This window comes from Rana temporaria, chromosome 3, assembly GCF_905171775.1.
Source record: "Rana temporaria chromosome 3, aRanTem1.1, whole genome shotgun sequence".
Classification (NCBI taxonomy): domain Eukaryota; kingdom Metazoa; phylum Chordata; class Amphibia; order Anura; family Ranidae; genus Rana; species Rana temporaria.
Genome location: NC_053491.1, coordinates 486,797,022 through 486,818,972, shown reverse-complemented (window position 1 = coordinate 486,818,972; position 21,951 = coordinate 486,797,022). Strand labels below are relative to the sequence as shown.

At 43.4% G+C, this 21,951-nt stretch overlaps 1 protein-coding gene across 1 annotated transcript in view; it reads left to right on the top strand.

Annotated features, from left to right (window-relative positions):
- Positions 1 to 16,798: 16,798 nt before the first annotated feature.
- The window catches only part of LOC120930806 (CD209 antigen-like protein C), a 64,433-nt gene continuing 59,280 nt past the window's right edge, over positions 16,799 to 21,951 (top strand). The window contains exons 1-3 of the mRNA XM_040341982.1: positions 16,799 to 16,905; positions 19,461 to 19,541; positions 21,454 to 21,564. Of these exons, the coding sequence (XP_040197916.1) occupies positions 16,872 to 16,905; positions 19,461 to 19,541; positions 21,454 to 21,564 (226 nt within the window). The 5' untranslated portion in view covers positions 16,799 to 16,871. The remainder of the gene's footprint in view (positions 16,906 to 19,460; positions 19,542 to 21,453; positions 21,565 to 21,951) is intronic.

Genomic DNA, 21,951 nt, shown 5'->3' with positions numbered 1-21,951 from the left:
GATGTGTATTGGAGGCTCGTTAGTACCCATTGTGTGATGTTGTGGATGGAGTGTGTCATTGTCCCTTTGATTGTGGAGTGTCGATAAGCTGTCGTGGGTTGGTGGAATGGAATATCGTAAACTGAGTTAACCCCTGACCATTACAGTAATAGTTAAGTTATTATTAGTTAATTATTATATCAGATTTTCGATAATTTAATAGTTAGTTGTTATTATTAGTTATTTTTTCTTTAGAATTTTTAAATTTTCTTTCTTATTTTCGGATTTTCGAATTTATGAACTTTCAAATTGACGATTTTACAAATTTGCAAATTTATGAATTTTTTAATTTACGAATTGACAAATTTGCGAATTTACGCATTTTTGAATTGCAATCATATCAAATGACCTGAAGAAAAAAAAACCTAGAATGAAACAATTTTTTTTTATTTTTGGCAGTGCACGTGTCTATCTGACACCAACCTCTCAAAGACTTTCACCTAGAAAATCTCCTTTTCCCAAAGGGAAAAAACAGAAACAATATGAAGGACAAAGCATGTCTACCCCCTCCTCCAAAATCCCCTAGAGTGAGGGAAAGCCACCAATAAATCTGGTCTCTCACAGACTTTTAATAACCCCATTCTTCATTCTTCATACATTGCCAAACAGAACTTTTTATTTTTTGTTTTTTCAGTTATCTGACAAAAAAGCGATATTGATTGCAAAACTATATCAGAAGTCGCCACAAGAGTATGCTGTTATACAAATATTTATTATTATTGTTATTTGCTATTATAAATGTATTTTCCATTTGTTTAGATATTACATTCGTTACTTATTCGTAACTTCGGAAAATTTTTAAAGGAAATTCCAATACCTATAACTTTATAGTTAGTAATAGTTAAGTTATTATTAGTTAACCGCTTAAGGACCGCCTCCTGCACATATACATCGGCAGAATGGCACAGCTGGGCACAAGTGCGTACCTGTACGTCTTCTTTTAAGTGCCCAGACCGTCCGAAGCTCCGTGACCGCGACCGCAGGACCAGCGGACCCGATCGCTGCTGGAGTCCCGCGATCGGCCCCCGGAGCTGAAGAACGGGGAGAGCTGTGTGTAAACACACCTTCCCCGTTCTTCACTGTGGCGCCGTCATCGATCGTGTGTTCCCTGATATAGGGAAACACAATGGATGACATCACACCTACAGCCACACCCCCTACAGTTAGAAATACAAATGAGGTCATACATTATCTCTTCAGAGCCCCCTTGTGGTTAACTCTCAAACTGCAATTGTCATTTTCACAGTAAACAATGCATTTTTAATGCATTTTTTTCTGTGAAAATGACAATGGTCCCAAAAATGTGTCAATATTGTCCGAAGTGTCCGCCATAATGTCGCAGTCACGGAAAAAAAAATCGCTGATCGACGCCATTAGTAGTAAAAAAAAAAAAAATTATAAAAATGCAATAAAACTATCCTCTATTTTGTAAACGCTATAAATTTTGCGCAAACCAATCGATAAATGCTAATTTCAATTTTTTTTTTACCAAAAATAGGTAGAAGAATACGTATCGGCCTAAACTGAGGAAAAAATATGTTTTTATATATTTTTGGGGGATATTTATTATAGAAAAAGGTAACAAATATTACATTTTTTAAAAAATTGTTGCTCTATTTTTGTTTATAGCGCAAAAAATAAAAACCGCAGAGGTGATCAAATACCACCAAAAGAAAGCTCTATTTGTGGGAAAAAAAGGACGTCAATTTTGTTTGGGAGCCACGTCCGCGCAATTGTCAGTAAAATCGACGCAGTGCGGAATCGCAACAACTGGCCAGGTCCTTTAGCTGCCTAAAGGTCCGGGTCTTAAGTGGTTAATTATTATATCAGATTTTCGATAATTTAATAGTTAGTTAATATTAATTCGTTTTCCTTTTGAATGTTTTAATTTTCTTTCTTATTTTCAAATTTTAAAATTTACGATTTTATGAATTTGCAAATATACGAATTGACAAATTTGCGAATTTACGCATTTTTGAATTTACAAATTTATGAATTGCAATCATAACAAATGACCTGAAAAATGATTTTTTTTTATAAAACCCAGAATGAAACGAAAACAAAATTTTTTTTTTGGCAGTGCACATGTCTATCTGACACCAACCTCTCAAAGACCTTCACCTAAAAAATCTCCTTTTCCCAAAGGGAAAAAACAGAAACAATATGAAGGACAAAGCATGTCTACCCCTCCTCCAAAATCCCTTAGAGTGAGGGAAAACCACCAATAAATATGGCCTCTCACAGACTTTTACTAACCCAATTCTTCATTCTTCATACATTGCCAAACAGAACTTTTAGTTTTTTGTTTTTTCAGTTATCTGACAAAAAAGCGATATTGATTGCAAAACGATATCAGAAGTCGCCACTAGAGTATGCTGTTATACAAATATTTATTATTATTTGTTATTATAAATTAGTTTTTTTTTTCATTTGTTTAGTTATGGCATTTGTTATTTCGACTTATTCGTAACTTCGGATGAATTCGTATTCGCTACATCCACCAACAGCCAACTTTTAAAGGAAATTCCAATACATATAATTTTATAGCTAGTAATAGTTAAAGCGGGGTTCCAACCACACAGATAATTTTTTAAATGTATGTGCTTTCATTATGCGTTATGGTGGTACAACTGACTTCACTTACTATTTGTAAATCCCGCGCCGCTCTGCAGTGTTTTTCTGAAAAAAAGACTTTTAAAATTTCCTTTCCGAAGGTTCCCATTTTGCTTGTGGGCATTGTGAAGCCCACAAGCACTTACTTCCTGGAACTCCATGACGCTTATTGATAATGGGCCGCCAGTCCCACCCCATTCTGGAGCATGCGCATTGTAATACCAGCGCCGCGCCATCCAGCAATCGGGTTGCCATCACAATAGGCGGTGGCGGCGGAAGTGCACGCCGTTGTGATGGCAACAAAGAAGCTAGTAAGAAGGCTGTGTGTACTTATGATCAAAACAAAGGGCTTTGCCAATCTTGAAAATGGCACCAAAATCCTCACTGAATCGCGTCACTTGCGGTCTCGAAGTCCCGCGATTCTAACACTAGGGGAATCGCACGACATCCTGGGAAATTTTCTTGAGGAGCAAAGGGAGCTGATGTCAGAATCCTAGGTGACTCCGAAGGCAGATTTTGTGGGACCGCATAGTAACAGGCATTTCCAGGTGAGTAAAATAAAAAAGAAAAACGTTTATTTTTTAGGTCTAATTTTCACTATAATGGAAAAATAATTTTGATGGAAACTCCGCTTTAAGTTATTATTAGTTAATTATTATATCAGATTTTCAACAATTTAATACTGTAGTTAGTTAATATTAGTTTGTTTTCCTTTTGAGTTTTTTAATTTTCTTTCTTATTTTTGGATTTTCGAATTTACGAATTTGCAAATTTACGATTTTATGAATTTGCAAATTTGTGAATTTATGAATTAGCAAATTTACTAATTTACAATTTTATGATTTAGCAAATTTACACATTTTTTAATTTACGAATTTACAAATTGCAACCATAACAAATGACTTGAAAATCAAAAAACAAAAAACAAACAAGGTTAAACAAATATAGGATGTTTGTAAGATTTTAAAATGTATATGTATCTTGTATTGTATGTGGAAATACTCCTAAATAAAATAAAGTTTAAATAAAAAAAGAAGAAGTTGCCACTAGATGATGCTGTTATACAAATATTTCAACACTATAAAACTCATTCAAGACTTCTAGATGTACAGTTACTTGAGTTATCTCACTTGCTTGAGATCTTCAAATACCTTTCATACAACACTAGTTGTGACCAATCCCAGGATTCCTTCCAAAGTGAACCGAACAAGGAACGACTACCATCCTCACCCTATTTGTAGGCGTGCCAGAATCGCTACAATCCTCAGCCATAGCAACATTTTGCTCCTGTCGCATTCCAGAAGCTCTAGGTCTACCTGGACCATGCACAATAGAACAAGCTCATTGCATGGGGGTGTACTTCTCTGAAGGTTCTTTCCCATACAATTATTGGCAAGTACCTGAACTATGCAGATAAAGCAGACATTTTACTGAAATACCGGCAAGCCAAATGCCTTCAAATTGACGGAATTAAAATTCTGATCTTCGACGACTATTCAATCAATGTCTCCACGAAAAGAAAAGGTTTCCAGCACATATGCTCAGTGCTTCACCAACAACAGTTAAAATTCACTTTGGCTTTCCCGGCTACCCTTCACCTTAAGGCACCCAATGGGGACCAACTCGCCTTCCAAGACCCATCAGAAGCAGACAAATCAATGCGTTCTCTACACCAAGATGCACAAACCAACTTTCAATCCAAGGCAACTCCGATCCCCAGACTCCTGGATCAATGCAGTCCACGCAAGGACTCACCCAAACGCCTTAAATCCTCAAGATCAAACAATTGCTACAATCCTCGCTGACTCTTTAAATATGGTGCTCATACGTCCACCACTCTAGTAATATCAAGTGTTATTTAGACTTCGGCACTGCTACGTGTCCACTATCGCATCCCCTCAGTTATATGCATGCATGTTTTGGATTTGTTTTGGACATTTTATTAAGTGATCAGTTTTTATCTTATCAATTATCCTTCTGTTCACCCATATAGTTACATAGTTATTCAGTCAGTGAGCGCCCCCTACCTTCTTCTTTTTAATATTACTATTTATGTGTGAACATTTTTAGGTGGCTGCTGCTATTTATTTTAGGTTTTAGATTATTTCCCTTTGGTATGTGCATTAGTTCCCCCCTTTTTTAATACATTTTGACAATGTCAGCTTCAACTGGCTCTCTTTAGTCCTCTCAAGGCTGGGCCTACCGGGTCCATTTAATCATCTCATTACCCCGCGGTATTCCTGAGTCTGACTCGGGGTGAGATTTTTGGGCTACGATCGGTAACCCCGAGTCAGACTCGGGCTCACCTCGCTGAATCCACAGGCTTGGTTTACTTACCTTGTCCCTGGATCCAGCGATGCCACCGTGCTGTGTGAGCGAGCGGGACCTCGCTCGATTCACACAGTACCTCTGTGTGCCGCCGATCTCCGTTCCCTGCGACGTTACGACGCACGGGAGTGGAGAACAGCGCCAAATTCAAAAAGGTAAACAAACACAATACATACAGTATACTGTAATCTTATAGATTACAGTACTGTATGTAAAAAAATACACACCCCCCTTGTCCCTAGTGGTCTGCCCAGTGCCCTACATGTTCTTTTATATAATAAAAACTGTTCTTTCTGCCTGCAAACTGTAGATTGTCCATAGCAACCAAAAGTATCCCTTTATGTCAAAAATGGTTTTAGATCAGCTAGAAAACAGCGATAATAAATTATAATCACTTGCAGATTTGTGCAATAGCGATTTGTGGGGAAATTCATCATAAAAAAATAAAAGTAATGACAGCGACAATTCTGCAACTGAGCAAATTTCAGTGATTTTAAATTGATTACATTATTGAATAATTTTTATTATAATTATATTATTATTTGTTATAATTATTTATAATTATTTATTATATTATAATTTATAATTTTGTTTTTAAAAAAATGTCATACCCGGGATGCCTACTAGACTCTTGTTTTGACAGATTTAAGTGAGTTATTCCTAAGAATTACAGACCTACAGTATAAAACGCCAAATTTCCTTGCCAATAATGATACCGCTTTCAGCACCTTTTTTCTGAAAGAATCATACCGCCAGGGAGGTTAAAACCATGTATACGGCCAGATTGGTAGTGGCAGATCTCCTCTCTGAAGGATTCCATCTATTTAAAGGGACAAGACAAGGTTGCCCCTTATCACCTTTACTCTTCAACTTGGCACTGGAACCCCTCTCTAGATTCTTAAATACTGAGGCACCTTTGCATCGAATCCACTTAGGTGAACATGAGTTGAGATCTGCTCTTTTCGCAGATGATGTACTCATATTTACAGGCAACCCCACCTCCGACTTGTTCACCATTAAACAAATCTTTGATGACTTTAGACTATGCTCGGGTCTACGTATAATTTACAATAAAAGTGAAATTCTTCCTCTTGGCCCCATCTCCAACCCTACCTGGGTGTCACTCTCGCCCTTCACCATAGCCACATCTCACATTACTTATCTGGATATTAAGATTGGTAAAATCCCTTCTTCTCTGTATACCTTAAACTATCCACCTCTAATAAACAAAATCATACAAGAACTGGAAAACTGGATGGATCTGCCTCTCTCGCTCCTGGGGAGATGCCATTTGTTTAAAATGTTTGGTTTCGCACGGCTCCTTTAACCACTCCAAACCATACCTTTACTCTTAAAACATAGAGACATCCAGCTTTTGAATAAAGCAACCTCCAAATTCATTTGGAGACAAAAGAGGCCACGAATAGCACTGACTAAGCTACATCTCCCCAGGTGCAAGGGAGGCATTGGTTTACCAAATATTAGGCCTCGTACACACGATCGGTTAACCAGAGGATAACGGTCTGATGGACCGTTTTCATTGATCCAAATCGATCGTGTGTAGGCCCCATAGGTTATTTAACCTTCGGTTAAAAAAAAAAAAAACAACTTGCTTTAAAATTTAACTGATAGATTGCTAACCGTTAGTACGCACAACCATTGGTTAAAAATCCACGCATGCTCAGAATCAAGTCGACGCATGCTTGGAAGCATTGAACTTCATTTTTATCAGCACGTCGTTGTGTTTTACGTCACCGCATTCTGACACGATTGTTAACTGATGAAAATGGTCCGTCGGTCCGTTCTCATCGGATGGACTGATCGTGTGTACGCGGCTTAAGAGTGTAAAACCTAGCTTGCTTATTAAGGATAGGCCTAGACTGGATATAACAGGCATCTCGATACTCCAACTTTCCTCTAGTATCCGCAATGGCACACCCCCACTCTTTGGTGGCTCTACTACACTGCCAATTGAGATCTGTACGTCCGGACTTACAACATAACCTTCTCCTACGTGACACAGTCATCACATGGAGAGAAGTATGAAAAAGTGAAAAATTATACCCTTTCTTATCCAGGCACTCACCTACCCAAGGAAACCCTAGCTTTTCTCCTGGAATGGACACATAGGCCCAGATTCACAGAGAGCAAGGCACACATTATGCCACCGTAGAGCACACACCGCACGCTACGCCAACGTAGTGCGGAGAGGCAAGCATTGCATTCAGCAAGCCAGTGCACCCAACGCTGTGCCAGAGTGGCGTAGGTTTCGAAGGCGCACGCCAGCGTAGGTGGAAGTGGGCGTGACCCCATGCAAATGATGGGCCGAGCGCAGACATGTACGTATCACGAACTGCGCTTGCGCCGTGACGTAGACACATACACAGCACCCTCCTGCGCCTGCTCACAACCACACCGAAACATCTGCCTAAGCTATATCGGATCACAGCATACGCCGTGAACATAACGTACGCCCAGCCAGACACACGTCCAACACACAATACGCTGGCTTGTGTTCCCTGGTGCAGACCTGTGCATGTCTGTTGCCGGGTTGCACCTCATTTATGGGGAATAACTTTACGCTGGAAGTACAACTTACGCGCATATCGCGTAGCATGCGCCGGGCACACGCACGTTCGTGAATCGGTGTATTTCCCTCATTTGCATGTTTGAATTGCTAACCAATGGGAGCAGCCCCATGCGTCCAGCCCATATGTGCGCCCACCCAATGCCGGCGTGTGCAAGCTACGTCGGCGGGGGTGTAGCCTGTTTTTAGGCGCATGTTGGTTCGTGGGTCTGCCGCACACATACGCCGGCGCATATTGGCACTTACGTCGGCGTAACGTGTTACACGTCAGTGTAAGTGCTTTGTGAATCTGGGCCCAAATCTACACTTTATGGTCAAGGAACAGTCTCAATTTTTTTCCTCCCTCTGTGATATGTTCTACCACATGCATTCTCAGACATAGCTCGGAAGTTCGCTCTACCAAATTCTCACACATTCTACAGGTAATGTGTCAACTTTATCCGCCCCTCTTGTAGGGAAGGAGACAAGATATTTATATCATCCATCACAAACAGATTGTTGCATGCGGATTCAAATACCATCTCCAGTAAACCTCTACTATGCAAGATCACCCCATCCATCGCATCTTCCTCTGTTGCGCACTGGGTCAAAGACTTTCCTAATCCAGAGCTTACTGACAAACTTTTGCAGGGATACAACAAAGTCCTCCAACTGATACCTTGTGAATACTGGAGGGAAACTCGGGTGAAAATACTGCACCGTGCTTATATACCTTTCCTCATAGACAAAAGCAATCCCCAGTCTTTTCTTTGCCCCCTCTGCAACCAGCCAAAACCTACTTTAACACACCGCTTCTGGTCATATTCATTCATCTCCTCTTTCTGTGAACAAATCACAGCCTTCATACAGGGTTTTACCCTGCTGCATCCCCCTAAAGACCCCCTGCTTCTGATCGTTGGTTACTGGGACAAGCAACTTCTAACTTGGCCTTCCAATGCTGATCATCAAGATAAAGAGTGGATCCTCATCAGCCTCTTAGCGGCAAGGAGAGCTATTCTAAAAAATTGGACTACCTCATCCTGTCCAACAATATCACTACTGCTGCAACTCTACAAGGAAAAAATGACTACGGATTTCAACCATTTGGTCTCAAAGCATCGCTTCTTCTCACGTTGGGGGCTTTTATGAACGCAACAGTACACCAAGAGTCACTCAAGTCTTTTCATAGCCCTTTCGTTTACTACAAGAATCTCCTGTCACAAAAGGATAACAATGTCACTCCCTGAGCTCCATTTCACTCTTTATACCCCCCACACACCTACCGGGTATGGTTCGAGACTGTTCACTCCTACCAGCAAATGTCCGACTTAGAGGGTCAACTCTCTACCTTTGCCTGACGAACTAGTTATCCAATTAAAAACCTTAGGAAAATTGTCGCAGGTAGCCCCCCCTTCCCTTTCTTCCTCTCCTTCTTTCTCTCCCCTTCTAGCCCCCCCCCCATCACAATTTAGTTTCCTTGTTATCGGAATGATGCATCCAGTTCTGTATTGTGGTTTACTAGTTATTGTCAACGGTTTCACTGGATTTACTGATTTGTGTCTTCTACCTATGTTAAAATGTACTATTTAGGGCGACACGGGGGCCCTCCCGTTGCTCACGATATTTATCTGTATGTCGATTTCTTCAATAAATTATAAAAAAAAAAAATCTAAGTCAATGACATTTATTCTGACCCAATAAATATACACAACGGAATGAGACAGGGATTCCCACTCTCCCTAATTTTATTTATTTTGCCTTTAGAACCTTTAATCAGGACTATAAATTCACAAAGAGCAATACATGGAATTACCATCGACAAGAAAGAGTAGAAACTCGCTGCATATGCAGATAATCTGCTTTTCTATATTACCCAACCACATATTTCAATTCCAAATTTTAACAATTTGTTTCATCTGTAAAAATCTGAAGCAATGAAGTTGATCCTTGCAAGAGAACAACTAACGATTAAATACATAGGCCCGGATTCACAAAGCACTTGCGCCGACGTATCTCCAGATACGCCGCGTAAGTGCAAATATGCGCCGTCGTATCTGTGCGCCGGGCCCACAAAACTAAGATACACCTAAAAACAGGCTTCATTCCACCGACGTAACTTGCCTACGCTGGCGTAGAGTGGGCGCATATTTACGCTGGACGCATGTGGCGCTCCCATTGATTTTCTATTCAAATATGCAAATGAGGAAGATACGGCGATTCACGATCGTACGTGTGCCCGATGCAGGCTACGCGATGTGCGCGTAAGTCGTACGTCCGGCGTACAGTTAAGCCCTAAAAAGGAGGTGTAACTCAGCAGCAGACATGCAAAGGTCTGCACCAGGGAACACAAGCCGACGTATTTTATGTAGTTTACGTTGGACGTGAATATGACTAGGCGTAGATTACGTTCACGCCGTAGGCACTGATCCGGCGTATCTTAGGCAGTTGTTCCGACGTGATTGTGAGCATGCGCACTGAGATGCGTCCACGGGACGGTGCATGCGCAGTTGGTGATACGTATCTATCTGGCGCTCGGCCCATCATTTGCATGGGGTCACGCCTCATTAGCATGGCTCACGCCCACTTTAACTTACGCCGACTTACGCCTTGGAAACCCAGCGCAGTTTTGGGAGGAAGTGCTTTGTGAATTCCATGCTTGCCTCTCTGCGCTACGTCGGCGTAGCGTACAGGAGATACGCTACGGCGGCATAAATGTGCGCCGTTGTCTGTGAATCCAGGCGATAGGTATTACATTAACCCTAAAACTAGAGGACCATTATGACAACAACTAAAAATCGAAACTGACCTCAAAATCTGCAACATCAAAAATGTTCTTGGTTTGGCAGAGCAGCAATCTTGAAAATGACGGTACTACCCAGACTACTCTATCTATTCCACGCACTTTCAATTGACATTCCCCCCGCCTTCTTTAAAAAACCCACAACAGACAAAAAAAACTTCATATGGGCACATAAACAACCACAGATTCAACTAAAACTACTCACACTTCCTAAAATTAAAAGAGGAATGGGACTTTCTGACTTCAGGAAATATTACTATGCAACACATATAGCAAGAATAATAGATTAGCACTGTCATGCCAAAAATAAAGACTGGGTTTAACTAGAAAAATCAGGTTCACACTTCCTCCTACAATTCCTCCCATAGACAAATCCCTCACAATACCCCTTGACAATTAAAAATCATCCTCTGATAAGCACAACTCTAATGCCGCGTACACACCATCACTTTATGTGATGAAAAAAAAATGACGTTTTTAAAAACTTCACTTTAATTGACCGTGTGTGGGGGAAAACGTCGTTTTATGTCTTCTAAAAAACGACCAAAAAAAATTGAAGCATGCTTTAATTTTATGTGTCGTTTTTCAAAACATCAACTTTTACTTCACAGAAATTGACCGTGTGTAGTAAAAAACGTCATTTAAAACGACGTTTTTTCACCCGCGCATGCCCAGAAGCCACTTATGAAGCAAGCTTCAATGGAAAAAGTGGTGAGAACGTAACCTCGCTTTGCTAGAACATTGTGAGAAAAACGATGGTGTGTAGGCAACTTCGTCTTTGAAAATTGAAGTTTCAAAAACGTAATTTTTTACTTCACAGAAAATGTCGTTTTTTTTCATCACATAAAGTGATGGTGTATACGGGGCATTAGGTCCCGTACAGACGACCGAACATGTTTGCTGAAACTGGTCCGCGGACCAGTTTCAGCAGACATGTTCAATCGTCTGTACAGCCGAGCGGACAGGATTCCAGCGTACATTTGCCCGCCAGACCGTTTTCGAGCGGGCAAATGTTTCTAAACTTGCTTAGAAACATGCCCGCTGGAATCCTGTCCGTCGGACATGTTCGGTCATCTGTACAGACTTACCGTACATGTCCGAGCGGCCGCCATCCCTCGCATGCGTCGAATGACTTTGACGCATGCGTGGAAGCTTTGAACTGCCAGGGCCGCGCACGTCGCCGCGTCATCGTCGCGGCGACGGCGCGGCCTTGTCGCCGCGTATCGTGTACGCGCGGATTTCTGTATGATGGTGTGTACAGCCATCATACAGAAATCTCCGGGCGGGCATGTACGCTGAAAACGCTCCGGCGGACTGTTTTCATCATACATGTTTGCCCGTCTGTATGAGGCCTAAAAGTTTTCCAAAAGACTGCAGCACTACATAAATTATTCACAAACCCTAGTCCCCTATCATCCCTAGCAGATAACCAAGATTTATCACCGGTATAAATAATAAAATCCCTCTACAAGCCAAAGAGATTCCCCCCGCCCCCTATTAGCTCTTTATTGTCTATGGGACAATGGGAACTTGAAGTTCTACTTAACCACTTCCCACTGGGCCACTGCACATAAACGGCCGGGTGGGCGCTTCCTCCTTCTGAGTAGTCATTCAGGAACGTCCCTCAGAAGGAGCGGGATCACACGGCCGCGTGCCCGTGGAGCGGCGTAATTCCGATACGCTCGTGTCACCCGGACACATCGCGTCTCAGATTGGCAGGAGGGCTCTGTGATTGGCCCTCCTGATCACATGATGGCTGTGTCCAATCACAGTTGTGATGTGATGTAAATAGAGAGCCGGTTGCTAGGCGAATGGCTCTCCTCTCCTCACACAGCAGTTGTCAGTGATTTTTTTTGTTACCAAAGACATGCAGCAGAATACATTTTGGCCTAAAATTTATGAAAGAAAATTAATTTTATTGGATTTATTTTAAAACAGAAAGTAGATTTTTTTTTTCAAAACTTTCGCTCTTTTTTTGCTTATATCGCAAAATATAGATGTAGCACCCTGTGTTTAAATTTAAGCAGGGTTGCTCCTCACAAAATTATTGGCCAAGAGTACAATACCTGTCGCAGAGAATGTGTTTCCAGCATGACGGTATCGCGCTGATTCTCGGCGACATGGTGCCGACATCTCGCACTCGCTGGAATAGAAAAAGCACATTCCAGCGAGCGCGTCATAGAAGCGACGGGGATCCGACTTGGATTCCCGCCAATTCTAGCCACGGCGTTTGGTATTATTCATGAGGGGGAACTCCACGCCAAATTTTAAATAAAAAATGGCATGGGTTCCCCCCCAGGGGCATACCAGGCCCTTAGGTCTGGTATGGATTGTAAGGAGAACCCCCTACGCCGAAAAAACGGCGTGGGGGTTCCCCCACAATCCATACCAGACCCATATCCAAGCACACCGCCCGGCCAGTCATGAAAGGAGTGGGGACAAGTGAGCGCCCCCTCCCTCCTGAGCCGTACCAGGCCGCATGCCCTCAACATGGGGGGGTTGGGTGCTCTGGGGCAGGAGGGGTGCCCTGCGGCCCCCCCCACCCCAAAGTACCCTGTCCCCATGTTGATAAGGACAGGGCCTCTTCCCGACAACCTTGGCCGTTGGTTGTCGGGGTCTGCGGGCGGGGGGCTTATCGGAATCTGGGAGCCCCCTTTAATAAGGGGGCCCTCAGATACCGACCCCCCACCCTAGGTGAATGAATATGGGGTACATCGTACCCCTACCCATTCACCTGGAGGCAAAGTGTCAATAAAATAAACACAAAACACAGGGTTTTAAAATAATTTATTAGTCAGCTCCGGGGGTCTTCTCCGCTCTCCGGGGGGGTCTTCTCCACTCTACGGGGGGTCTTCTCCACTTTCCAGGGGGTCTTCTCCACTTTCCAGGGGGTCTTCTTCCATCTTCTCCGCTCTCCGCTGTCATCTCGGCGCTCCCCGGGTCTTCTCCCGCTCGCTCTCCAGTGCCTTCTTCGGGGATGGTCGCTGATATCTTCTTTTTGGCTCTCTTACTAGCGACGGCGCAGCCCGCTCTTCTTTGCCGTCTTCTGCCTTCTTCTTTTCTTCTTATGTTGACGCAATGCTTCCTCCCGCTGTAATGCCAGGTGCGTGGCTCGCACCGATTTATATAGGCCTCTTATGACATCACAGTCCCATCATGCTCCGGGACCCACCCTAACCCTCTCTCCCCCAAAAAGGGTTGTTAAAAGAAATATACTTTATTTGGAATTCAAGAAGTGTCTGGCGCCCAATAACTTTAACAACTATATACCCACCATGCCTCACAACCCACTACATACAGAAGGATATCAGCTATCCATGGTATCTGGAGGTCCTCATTAGATCAAAATATTTTAGTGCACACCTGCACGTATATTGGGTTTGTGTGCACTAAAATTTATATTCTGTAAGTGTATTTTTCCTGAAAATGTTAGTGAGTGAGTAAATAACTTTTTATAGCGCTACAAATGTGAACTAAATCGCCTCAAGGCGCTTGTTTCCATCTGGTGTCATCCTGATCCTTCAGAAGAGGTGGGTCTTACGTTTTTTTCCTAAAGGCCCAATGGTTTTCCTCCATGCGGATGTCCGTGGGTAGAGCGTTCCATAGCCGTGGTCCTTGGACTGCGAATCTTCGTTCTCCCTTTGATTTGTAGCGGGACTTGGGGACGTGGAGGAGGTTTTGGTTAGTTGATCGGAGAATGCGATTGGGGATGTAGTGTTTTATTTTCTTGCATAAGTATTGAGGAGCGTTTCCTTGTGTACATTTGTGGGTGAGACAGAGGGTCTTAAATGTAACACGATCCTTTACGGTTAGCCAATGGAGGGTCCACAGGGACGGGGTGATTGATTCCCAGTTTTTTTAACCCATTACCAGTCTTCCTGCCGTGTTCTGGACAACTTGGAGGCGTGAAATTTGGTATTTTGGTAGTCCTAGGTAGAGGGAGTTTGCGTAGTCGAGTCGGGAATTGATGATGGTTCCGACTACTACTGCTGTGTCCTCTTCCGGGATGTAGGGGATGAGTCTACACAGTAGGCAGAGGAGATGGTGGGATCCGCTCACTACTGATCCTATTTGTGCTTCCATCGACATCTCTGAGTCAACAATGACTCAGAGGCTTTTGACTTTGGTGCCGGAGGTGATGATGTGTCCAAGGATGGTGGGTGGTATCAATGGAGCCCTTGCTTTTGTCTTTCGATTTGCGAAAATGTGTGCTTGATAAGCGGCTGCCCATGTACCATGCGGCATAAAAAATTGCTGCAGCCTCCATTTCTTTCCCACGGGGCCTCTGCTTTCAGAAAACATATCATATTTGGAGGTTGTAAGTAATTTTATAACCATAAAAAATGCTGATTTTAACCTGTGTGGGAAAAAGTTTAAAATTGCCCCAGACAGCAAGTTCTTAATGCATTCCCGAGAGAACATTTGTATCAATTTGTACAACATACAGCAGCATGTACAACACAAATATAATGTGCAACAAACTTACTACGTGCCTCACCCTCAATAACACTTAAAGTGTGAAGATGTGACCTGACCTAACTATGATGCCCAACACAGTTTTGTTCTCACAGTTTGACACGTTATATCTATTGTTTGTTATTATATATTTTAAGTTAAAGCGTTAGTAAAGGAATTTTTTTTTTTCATTTAAAATAACAAACATGTTATACTTACCTCCACTGTGCAGTTCGTTTTGCACAGAGTGGCCCCCATCCACGTCTTCTGGGGTCCCTCAGCGGCTGTCTCTGGTCCTCCCCGCAATTACTGACAACAGTCATGCTAGAGCTCGCATGGTGATCAGTAATTGCGGGCGCGCTCCCGTGATACAGAGAGCGGCCATAACCGCTCACTGTATCACTCGGCCCCGCCCCTTCGGCGCGCCGCGTCACTTGATGTGATTGACAGCAGCGCCAGCCAATGGCTGCGCTGCTCTCAATCCATCGTCTCTAGCCAATCAGCGGCCAGGCTGAGCGACGAAGAGGATCTCGGGACTGCGCGGGACTTTCGAGGGGTCAGGTAAGTATAACGGGCCTCGGGGGGGGGGGGGGCGGCAGCATCCAATGTTTTTTCACCTCAATGCATAGATTGCATTAAGGTGAAAAAAAAAATTCTTTACAACTCTAGTTTTTTATCTCTTGAAAACTTTGTACTGGATACAACATTCGATCGCAAGTCTTTCGTAGCATAGCCGTGCAATGTTTTAGCATCCCTTTATACTCTTTATTCTTGTCAAAATCTCACCAATATTTTGGATGATTGTGTTTTTTGTTCAGCCCCGGAAGAATTGGCTGCCCAATGACCGGGGGCCATTTTTTGCGATTCGTCACTGCGTCGCTTTAACTGACAATTATCATCCTAGGTGGGAAGTTGTCACATTTAGTAACAGTGGGGTGGATTCAGTAAGCAATTGCGTCTGCGTATCCATAGTTACGCAGCGCAATTGCTTAGTTGCGTCGGCGTAACGACTTTTCTGTATTCAGAAAGCTCGTTACGCCGACTGCAGCCTAAGATATGACTGGCATAAGGCTCTTATGCCGTCGTATCGTAGGCTGCAATCTTACGATGGCCGCTAGGGGGCGTTCCCGTAGTGGTCAGCGTATAGTATGCAAATTGCATACTCACGCTGATTCACAACCGTACGCGAGCCCTGCGTATGCATTTTACGTCGTTTGCGTTCGTCGGGTTCCGCGTAAGGCTGCTCCAGCTATTAGCAGGGGCAGCCAATGCTAAGTATACCCGTCGTTTCCGCGTCGCGATGTTTGAAAATTACGTTGTTTGCGTAAGTGAATCGTGAATAGCGCTGGACGCCATTTACGTTCACATTAAAGCAAATGACGTCCTTGTGACGTAATTTGCCGCAATGCACGTCGGGAAAGTTTCCCGACGGAGCATGCGCACTACGTTCGGCGCGTGAACGGCCTAATTTAAATGATCCACGCCCCCTACGGGATCATTTAAATTACGCGCGCTTACGCCGGCCATTTTTACGGAGCGCCCACGCAAATTACGGAGCTACTGCTTCGTGAATGAAGCGTAGCGCCGGTAATTTACGGAGGCGCAGCGTTAAAACGGTACGCTGCGCCTCCGTAGTAGTGCGCGCCCCTACCTGAATCCACCCCAGTAATATCGCTGCTAAATGTATCACTGCTCGCTCGTTCAGCTCAGCTCACACCTATTTCGTTTGGCCAGTCAAAGAACCACCAAACAGCCTTAAAACAGTCCTATCGTGGGTTCAGCCCAACCCAGAGCTCATCCCTAATGGGGAGTGATGTACCCCAATGTATTATACATCGCTCCAAGGCCAGAAACCCCCCCAAGTTCAAATATCTAAGTCAGAAATAGTTTACAGAAAATACAGAAATTCATACACTTCCTCTTTCTGTGGCTTTTGTAAGTTCCTAAAACCAAAATGTAGTAACGGGCAACATCTTCTTTTAACAATATTCTATAGATAACAATCACAGATAGTGAAGACACCGACTCTGCAGGACACGGAATCGGGTTTGTCCGCACCGACACCGTGCAATGAGGAGACCTGAGAATCTGGAGATGGAGTCAGGTAGGTCAGAGATGTGATCATTGTATGAATGGTGAAGGAGGTGAGAATCCTGACAAAAAAGTGTAGTATCCTTAAAGTGGGTGTAATTAATGAGCTTTTCTTATTTGTTGGCCTGGTAAAAATACCAATACAAAAGTTGTGTTATGTTTGTTAGAGAAAAAACAGCTCTTCTTGATCCTACGAGTGACATGATTACAGAATTAGTCAGAATGAATAAAGACCAAAGCCGGTCAAGTTCAACAATCAAATAAATAAATATAAATATACAAAGCTCTATACTACAATTGATCCAGATGAAGGCAAAAAAAAAGAAAATCTTTATAAAACATAGTCCAATGTGCCCCATCAGGGAAAATAGATATATTCCTGGGCCTGGATTCAGAGAGCAGTTACGATGGCGTATCTCCGGATACGCCGTCATAACTCTGAGTTGCGGGGTCGTATCTATGCGACTGATTCATAGAATCAGTTACGCATAGATTTCCCTAAGATCCGACCGGCGTAAGTGTCTTACACCATCGTATCTTAGGCTGCATATTTACGCTGGCCGCTAGGTGGCGCATAGGGGGGATGCTCTCCACAAATCTGCCCTTTATGGAAGAGTGACAAGAAGAAAGACATTGGAGAAAGAAAGCCATAAGAAGTCCTGTTTGCAGTTTGTGAGAAGCCATGTGGGGGAGGGGACACAGCAAACATGTGGAAGAAGGTGCTCTGCTAAGATAAGACCAAAATTTTACTTTTGACATAAAAGCAAAACGCTATGTGTGGGGAAAACTAACACTGCACATCACCCTGAACACACCATCCCACCTTGAAACATGGCAGCATCATGTGGTGGGGATGCTTTTCTTCAGCAAGGACAGGGAAGATGGTCAGAGTTGATGGGAAAATGGATGGAGACAAATACAGGACAATCTTAGAAGAAAAAGTCTGCAAAAGACTTGAGACTGGGGGGGGGGGGTCACCTTCCAGCAGGACAACGCCCCTAAACATACAGCCAGAGCTACAATAGAATGGTTTAGATCAAAGCATATTCATGTGTTAGAATGGCCCAGTCACAGTCCAGACCTAAATCACATTGAGAATCTGTGGCAAGACTTGAGAATTGCTGATCACAGACGCTCTCCATCCAATCTGACAGAACTTGAGATATTTTACAAAGAAGAAGAATGGAGGAGAAATGTCCCTCTCTAGATGTACAAAGCTGGTAGAGACACCCCCAAAAAGACTTGCAGAAAAAGGGGGTTCTACAAAGTATTGACTCCGGGGGCGCCATACAAATGTACCCCCCACACTTTTCACATATTTATTTGTAAAAAAAGTTTGAAAACCATTTATAATTTTCCTTCCACTTCACAACTATGTGCCACTTTGTGTTGGTCTATCACATAAAATCCCAATAAAATACATTTACGTTTTTGGTTGTAACGTGACAAGATGTGGGAAATGTCAAGGGGTATGAAAACTTTTCCAAAGCACTGTATGTTTTGTTTCTCCTCCTATTTTGCACATATTATGTCTTATTCCCATTGATGTTTTTAATCATGCTTTAATATTTTTTATTTAATTTTATATACATTTGTTGATGGTTATTGGTGCCTCAAAGTCTCCTCCATGGTTGTATTTTTCGTAATTTATCTATTAGGATTGGCACCTCTACCAATCAGATCCTTAGGCATAAGCATATACAGTATGCTGCTGTGTCATATATGTGAACAAGATTTACATGGTTGTGTCCTCTCTGAACAGAATCTCAGTCCAGAAGAGACACAGATGGTTCCGTTCTTCTGGAAAGAAAATCAGATACAGACATTAGCGGGGAGAGGGAGTCCTGTGATCTCTGTGAGGGAAGTGATATCCCAACACATGACTTGGCATGTTTCTCTTATCATGAAGACATATCAATGCTAAATCCACTTTAAAGCCGGAGTTCACCCGAAAAACTATTTTTAACATTAGATTGAGGCTCATTTTGTGAAGGGGAATTGGGTGTTTTTTTTAAAGACAAAGCAGTACTTACCGTTTTAGAGATAGATCTTCTCCGCCGCTTCCGGGTATGGTCTTCGGGACTGGGCGTTCCTATTTGATTGACAGGCTTCCGACGGTCGCATACATCGCGTCACGAGTAGCCGAAAGTAGCCGAATGCCGGTTGAACAGGCTACTTTCAGGAAATTGTGACGCGCTGTATGCGACCATCGGAAGCCTGTCAATCAAATAGGAACGCCCAGTCCCGCAGCCGATACCCGGAAGCGGCGGAGAAGATCGCTCTCTAAAACAGTAAGTACTGCTTCGATTAAAAAAAAAAACACCCGATCCCCCCCCCCCCGATTCCACAAAATGAGCCTCAATCTAATGTTAAAAATTGAGTTTTTGGGTGAACCTCCACTTTAACCTTCATGCTACAAGATTATTATTAGAGTAGCTGACATGTGTGGGTCTCTCATGGAAGGAATACTGAGTGGAGAGAATGCATTGCTCACATAGAGCTCCATTATATCTGAATATCCTCCCTGAAATCTACAATACTGATAAGAAGGTTTATGGTTCTCTGCAGAGCATTCTTGTGAGGACAATGTATATGCCAACACGTGTGATCTTGATGTACAGAGGATGAAGAAAACACTAAAAGTCAAAGGTAAGTTATTATAATAAGGGGTATCCTCTTCATACATTAGATACATGTCTACTAATATCACCCATTCCTCTCAGCCCCCCTCTTTCTCACTCCCCCCCTATTTCTCGCTCCCCTCTCTCTCTCTCTCTCGCTCCCCCTCTCTCTCTCGCTCCCCCTCTCTCGCTCTCTCTCTCGCTCCCCCTCTCACTCCCCCTATCTCTTTCTCTCGCTCCCCCTCTCTCTCACTCCCCCTCTCTCGCTCCCCCTCTCTCTCACTCCCCCTCTCTCTCTCGCTCTCCCTCTCTCTCACTCCCCCTCTCTCTCACTCCCCCTCTCTCTCTCGCTCCCCCTCTCTCTCTCTCGCTCCCCCTCTCTCTCTCTCCCTCTCTCTCACTCCCCCTCTCTCTCACTCCCCCTCTCTCTCACTCCCCCTCTCTCTCTCTCTCGCTCCCCTCTCTCTCTCTCTCTCTCGCACTCCTCCTATCGCTCTCTCTCGCTCCCCCTCTCTCTCACTCCTGTAGCTTGGCTCATGGACTTTGCTATACTTGCACCTGCCTGATTACCAGTGTTTGACCCCCCCGGCTTGGCTCACAGACTTTGCTTATCACTTACCTGTGATTGACCCTCAGCTGGCCTCACCACAGCCTCCAATCTGCTCTCCTGTCTTCTACCCTCAGCCAAGCTTTTACTAATTGTCCATAATACTCCTTGTTGTCTTCTCAAGCAAAGTCTCCAAGTGATCATCAGCTAAAGCTTTCTCAATCTGCTGGCAACCCGTGCTTCTTTGAGACCTATACCTCCGGTACCACCTTTAGGGGTATACTGCGCTTAGCCGCAAGAGGAGCCTCTCTCAGCATCTTTGCCTCGGAAAAGGTACCTGACAGTATCTAAGAAAGCCGTCTTCATCCTCTGTTACCCATGCTCAGAGTAGTTTGCCTTCCAACTCAGCTGTCAAAGCGGCCTATTCCACCGGCTCCTTGTCCACAGTCACCCCTTCTGTAGCCCCTCCATAATGCACAGAGGAGTCCCCCAAATTATTCAACCACAGTGTTGGGGACATGCTGCTGGAGAATGCACAGCGATTTGAAGGCTCTGATGTTGGTGAGCTAGGTGGCTTAGTAGTCTCATTATCTGTTGTGTTGTTGAAAATCCCCTGCATGGGCAACTGATTTGTGATCTTTTAGTTTTTTTATAAATAAAAGTGGGCCACCAACCCCCAAAACAGACTTCCTGAATCACGTGGGCCCACTGTAACACATCTACCACTGATAAGGAGTTGAACCGGATGAGCATAGGGTGAGGGCTGCTAGTGCCGTCTAACCCATAAATGGTCACCAAGAATAGGGATGTTGATTTGGACTTTTCTAGGCACTGATAACACAACAAGCAAAATAGAATAAATAAATATTTATTGAACATAAAAACTTTATACAAGATTAAAAACATTTGAGCCGAACCGCACAATAGAAAACAGCATTCTTGATAACGGAAGACCGTCACGTGTCTGTTGTAGTGGAGAAAGGCCAAAACCTCAACTGGTTTTGCGGTTAACACCGCTTCTTCAGGAAGGTCTGTATAATATACAATATAGTATACATAAACTAGCAAGAATATATTCATAGTACATATAAAGATACAACATTTTTACATCATGAATACAGTCAATTGGCAAAAATTCATGTTCATCTGCTCACCAAGTAAGGCTAATGGACTGGGCGATGGCTCAAGTGAGTACCCCCCACATCTACCACTGAGCTATACAATCCCCAATATCACACCTACTATCACCTACTATTACAGGTTTGTATGGTGAGGTGGATCACACAGATGATTTGGGATGAATATAATATGGCTTTATATGAGATAAGAATTTTGGAGGATTATTATACCGGCGGATACACTCAGGATTACTCACTATCCTCTCTCTCTGTAGAGTCTCCGCCTGCCAAGAGTACACAGAACCGGGCGATACTGACCCTGGGGGTCCTCCTAATATTGGTCTTCATTGCTTTGGTCATCCTCACCATTTTCTTGTTCATTTACTGTGAGTATCTCTATACTATTTATCAATTTTCTTCACTTTGTTATTGTATCTACAAAAGGAAAAAACAGAGAGGGAACAATTATTATCAGATGATTGCATTAAACGTATTGTTTTGTTCCACAGCAGACAGGCAGGGATGTGATAACCATTATGGTTCTTGGGGGTCATCACGTTGGGTGGAAAGGCTGGAAAATGACAGCACCAAGGGGAAGGGGATGTAATAGAAGAGGAACCAGGGTACAGAAGTGAGTAGGAATGTTCTTTGGGTTTGCCATGAATTCTTCCCATCCCAGCATGTTTGCAGTTTGGCAAACGATTGAACAATGTGGCCAAACCCTTGTCATTCATTTATTGGTGGCATTGCTGTCCCCCACTAAATGACACCCA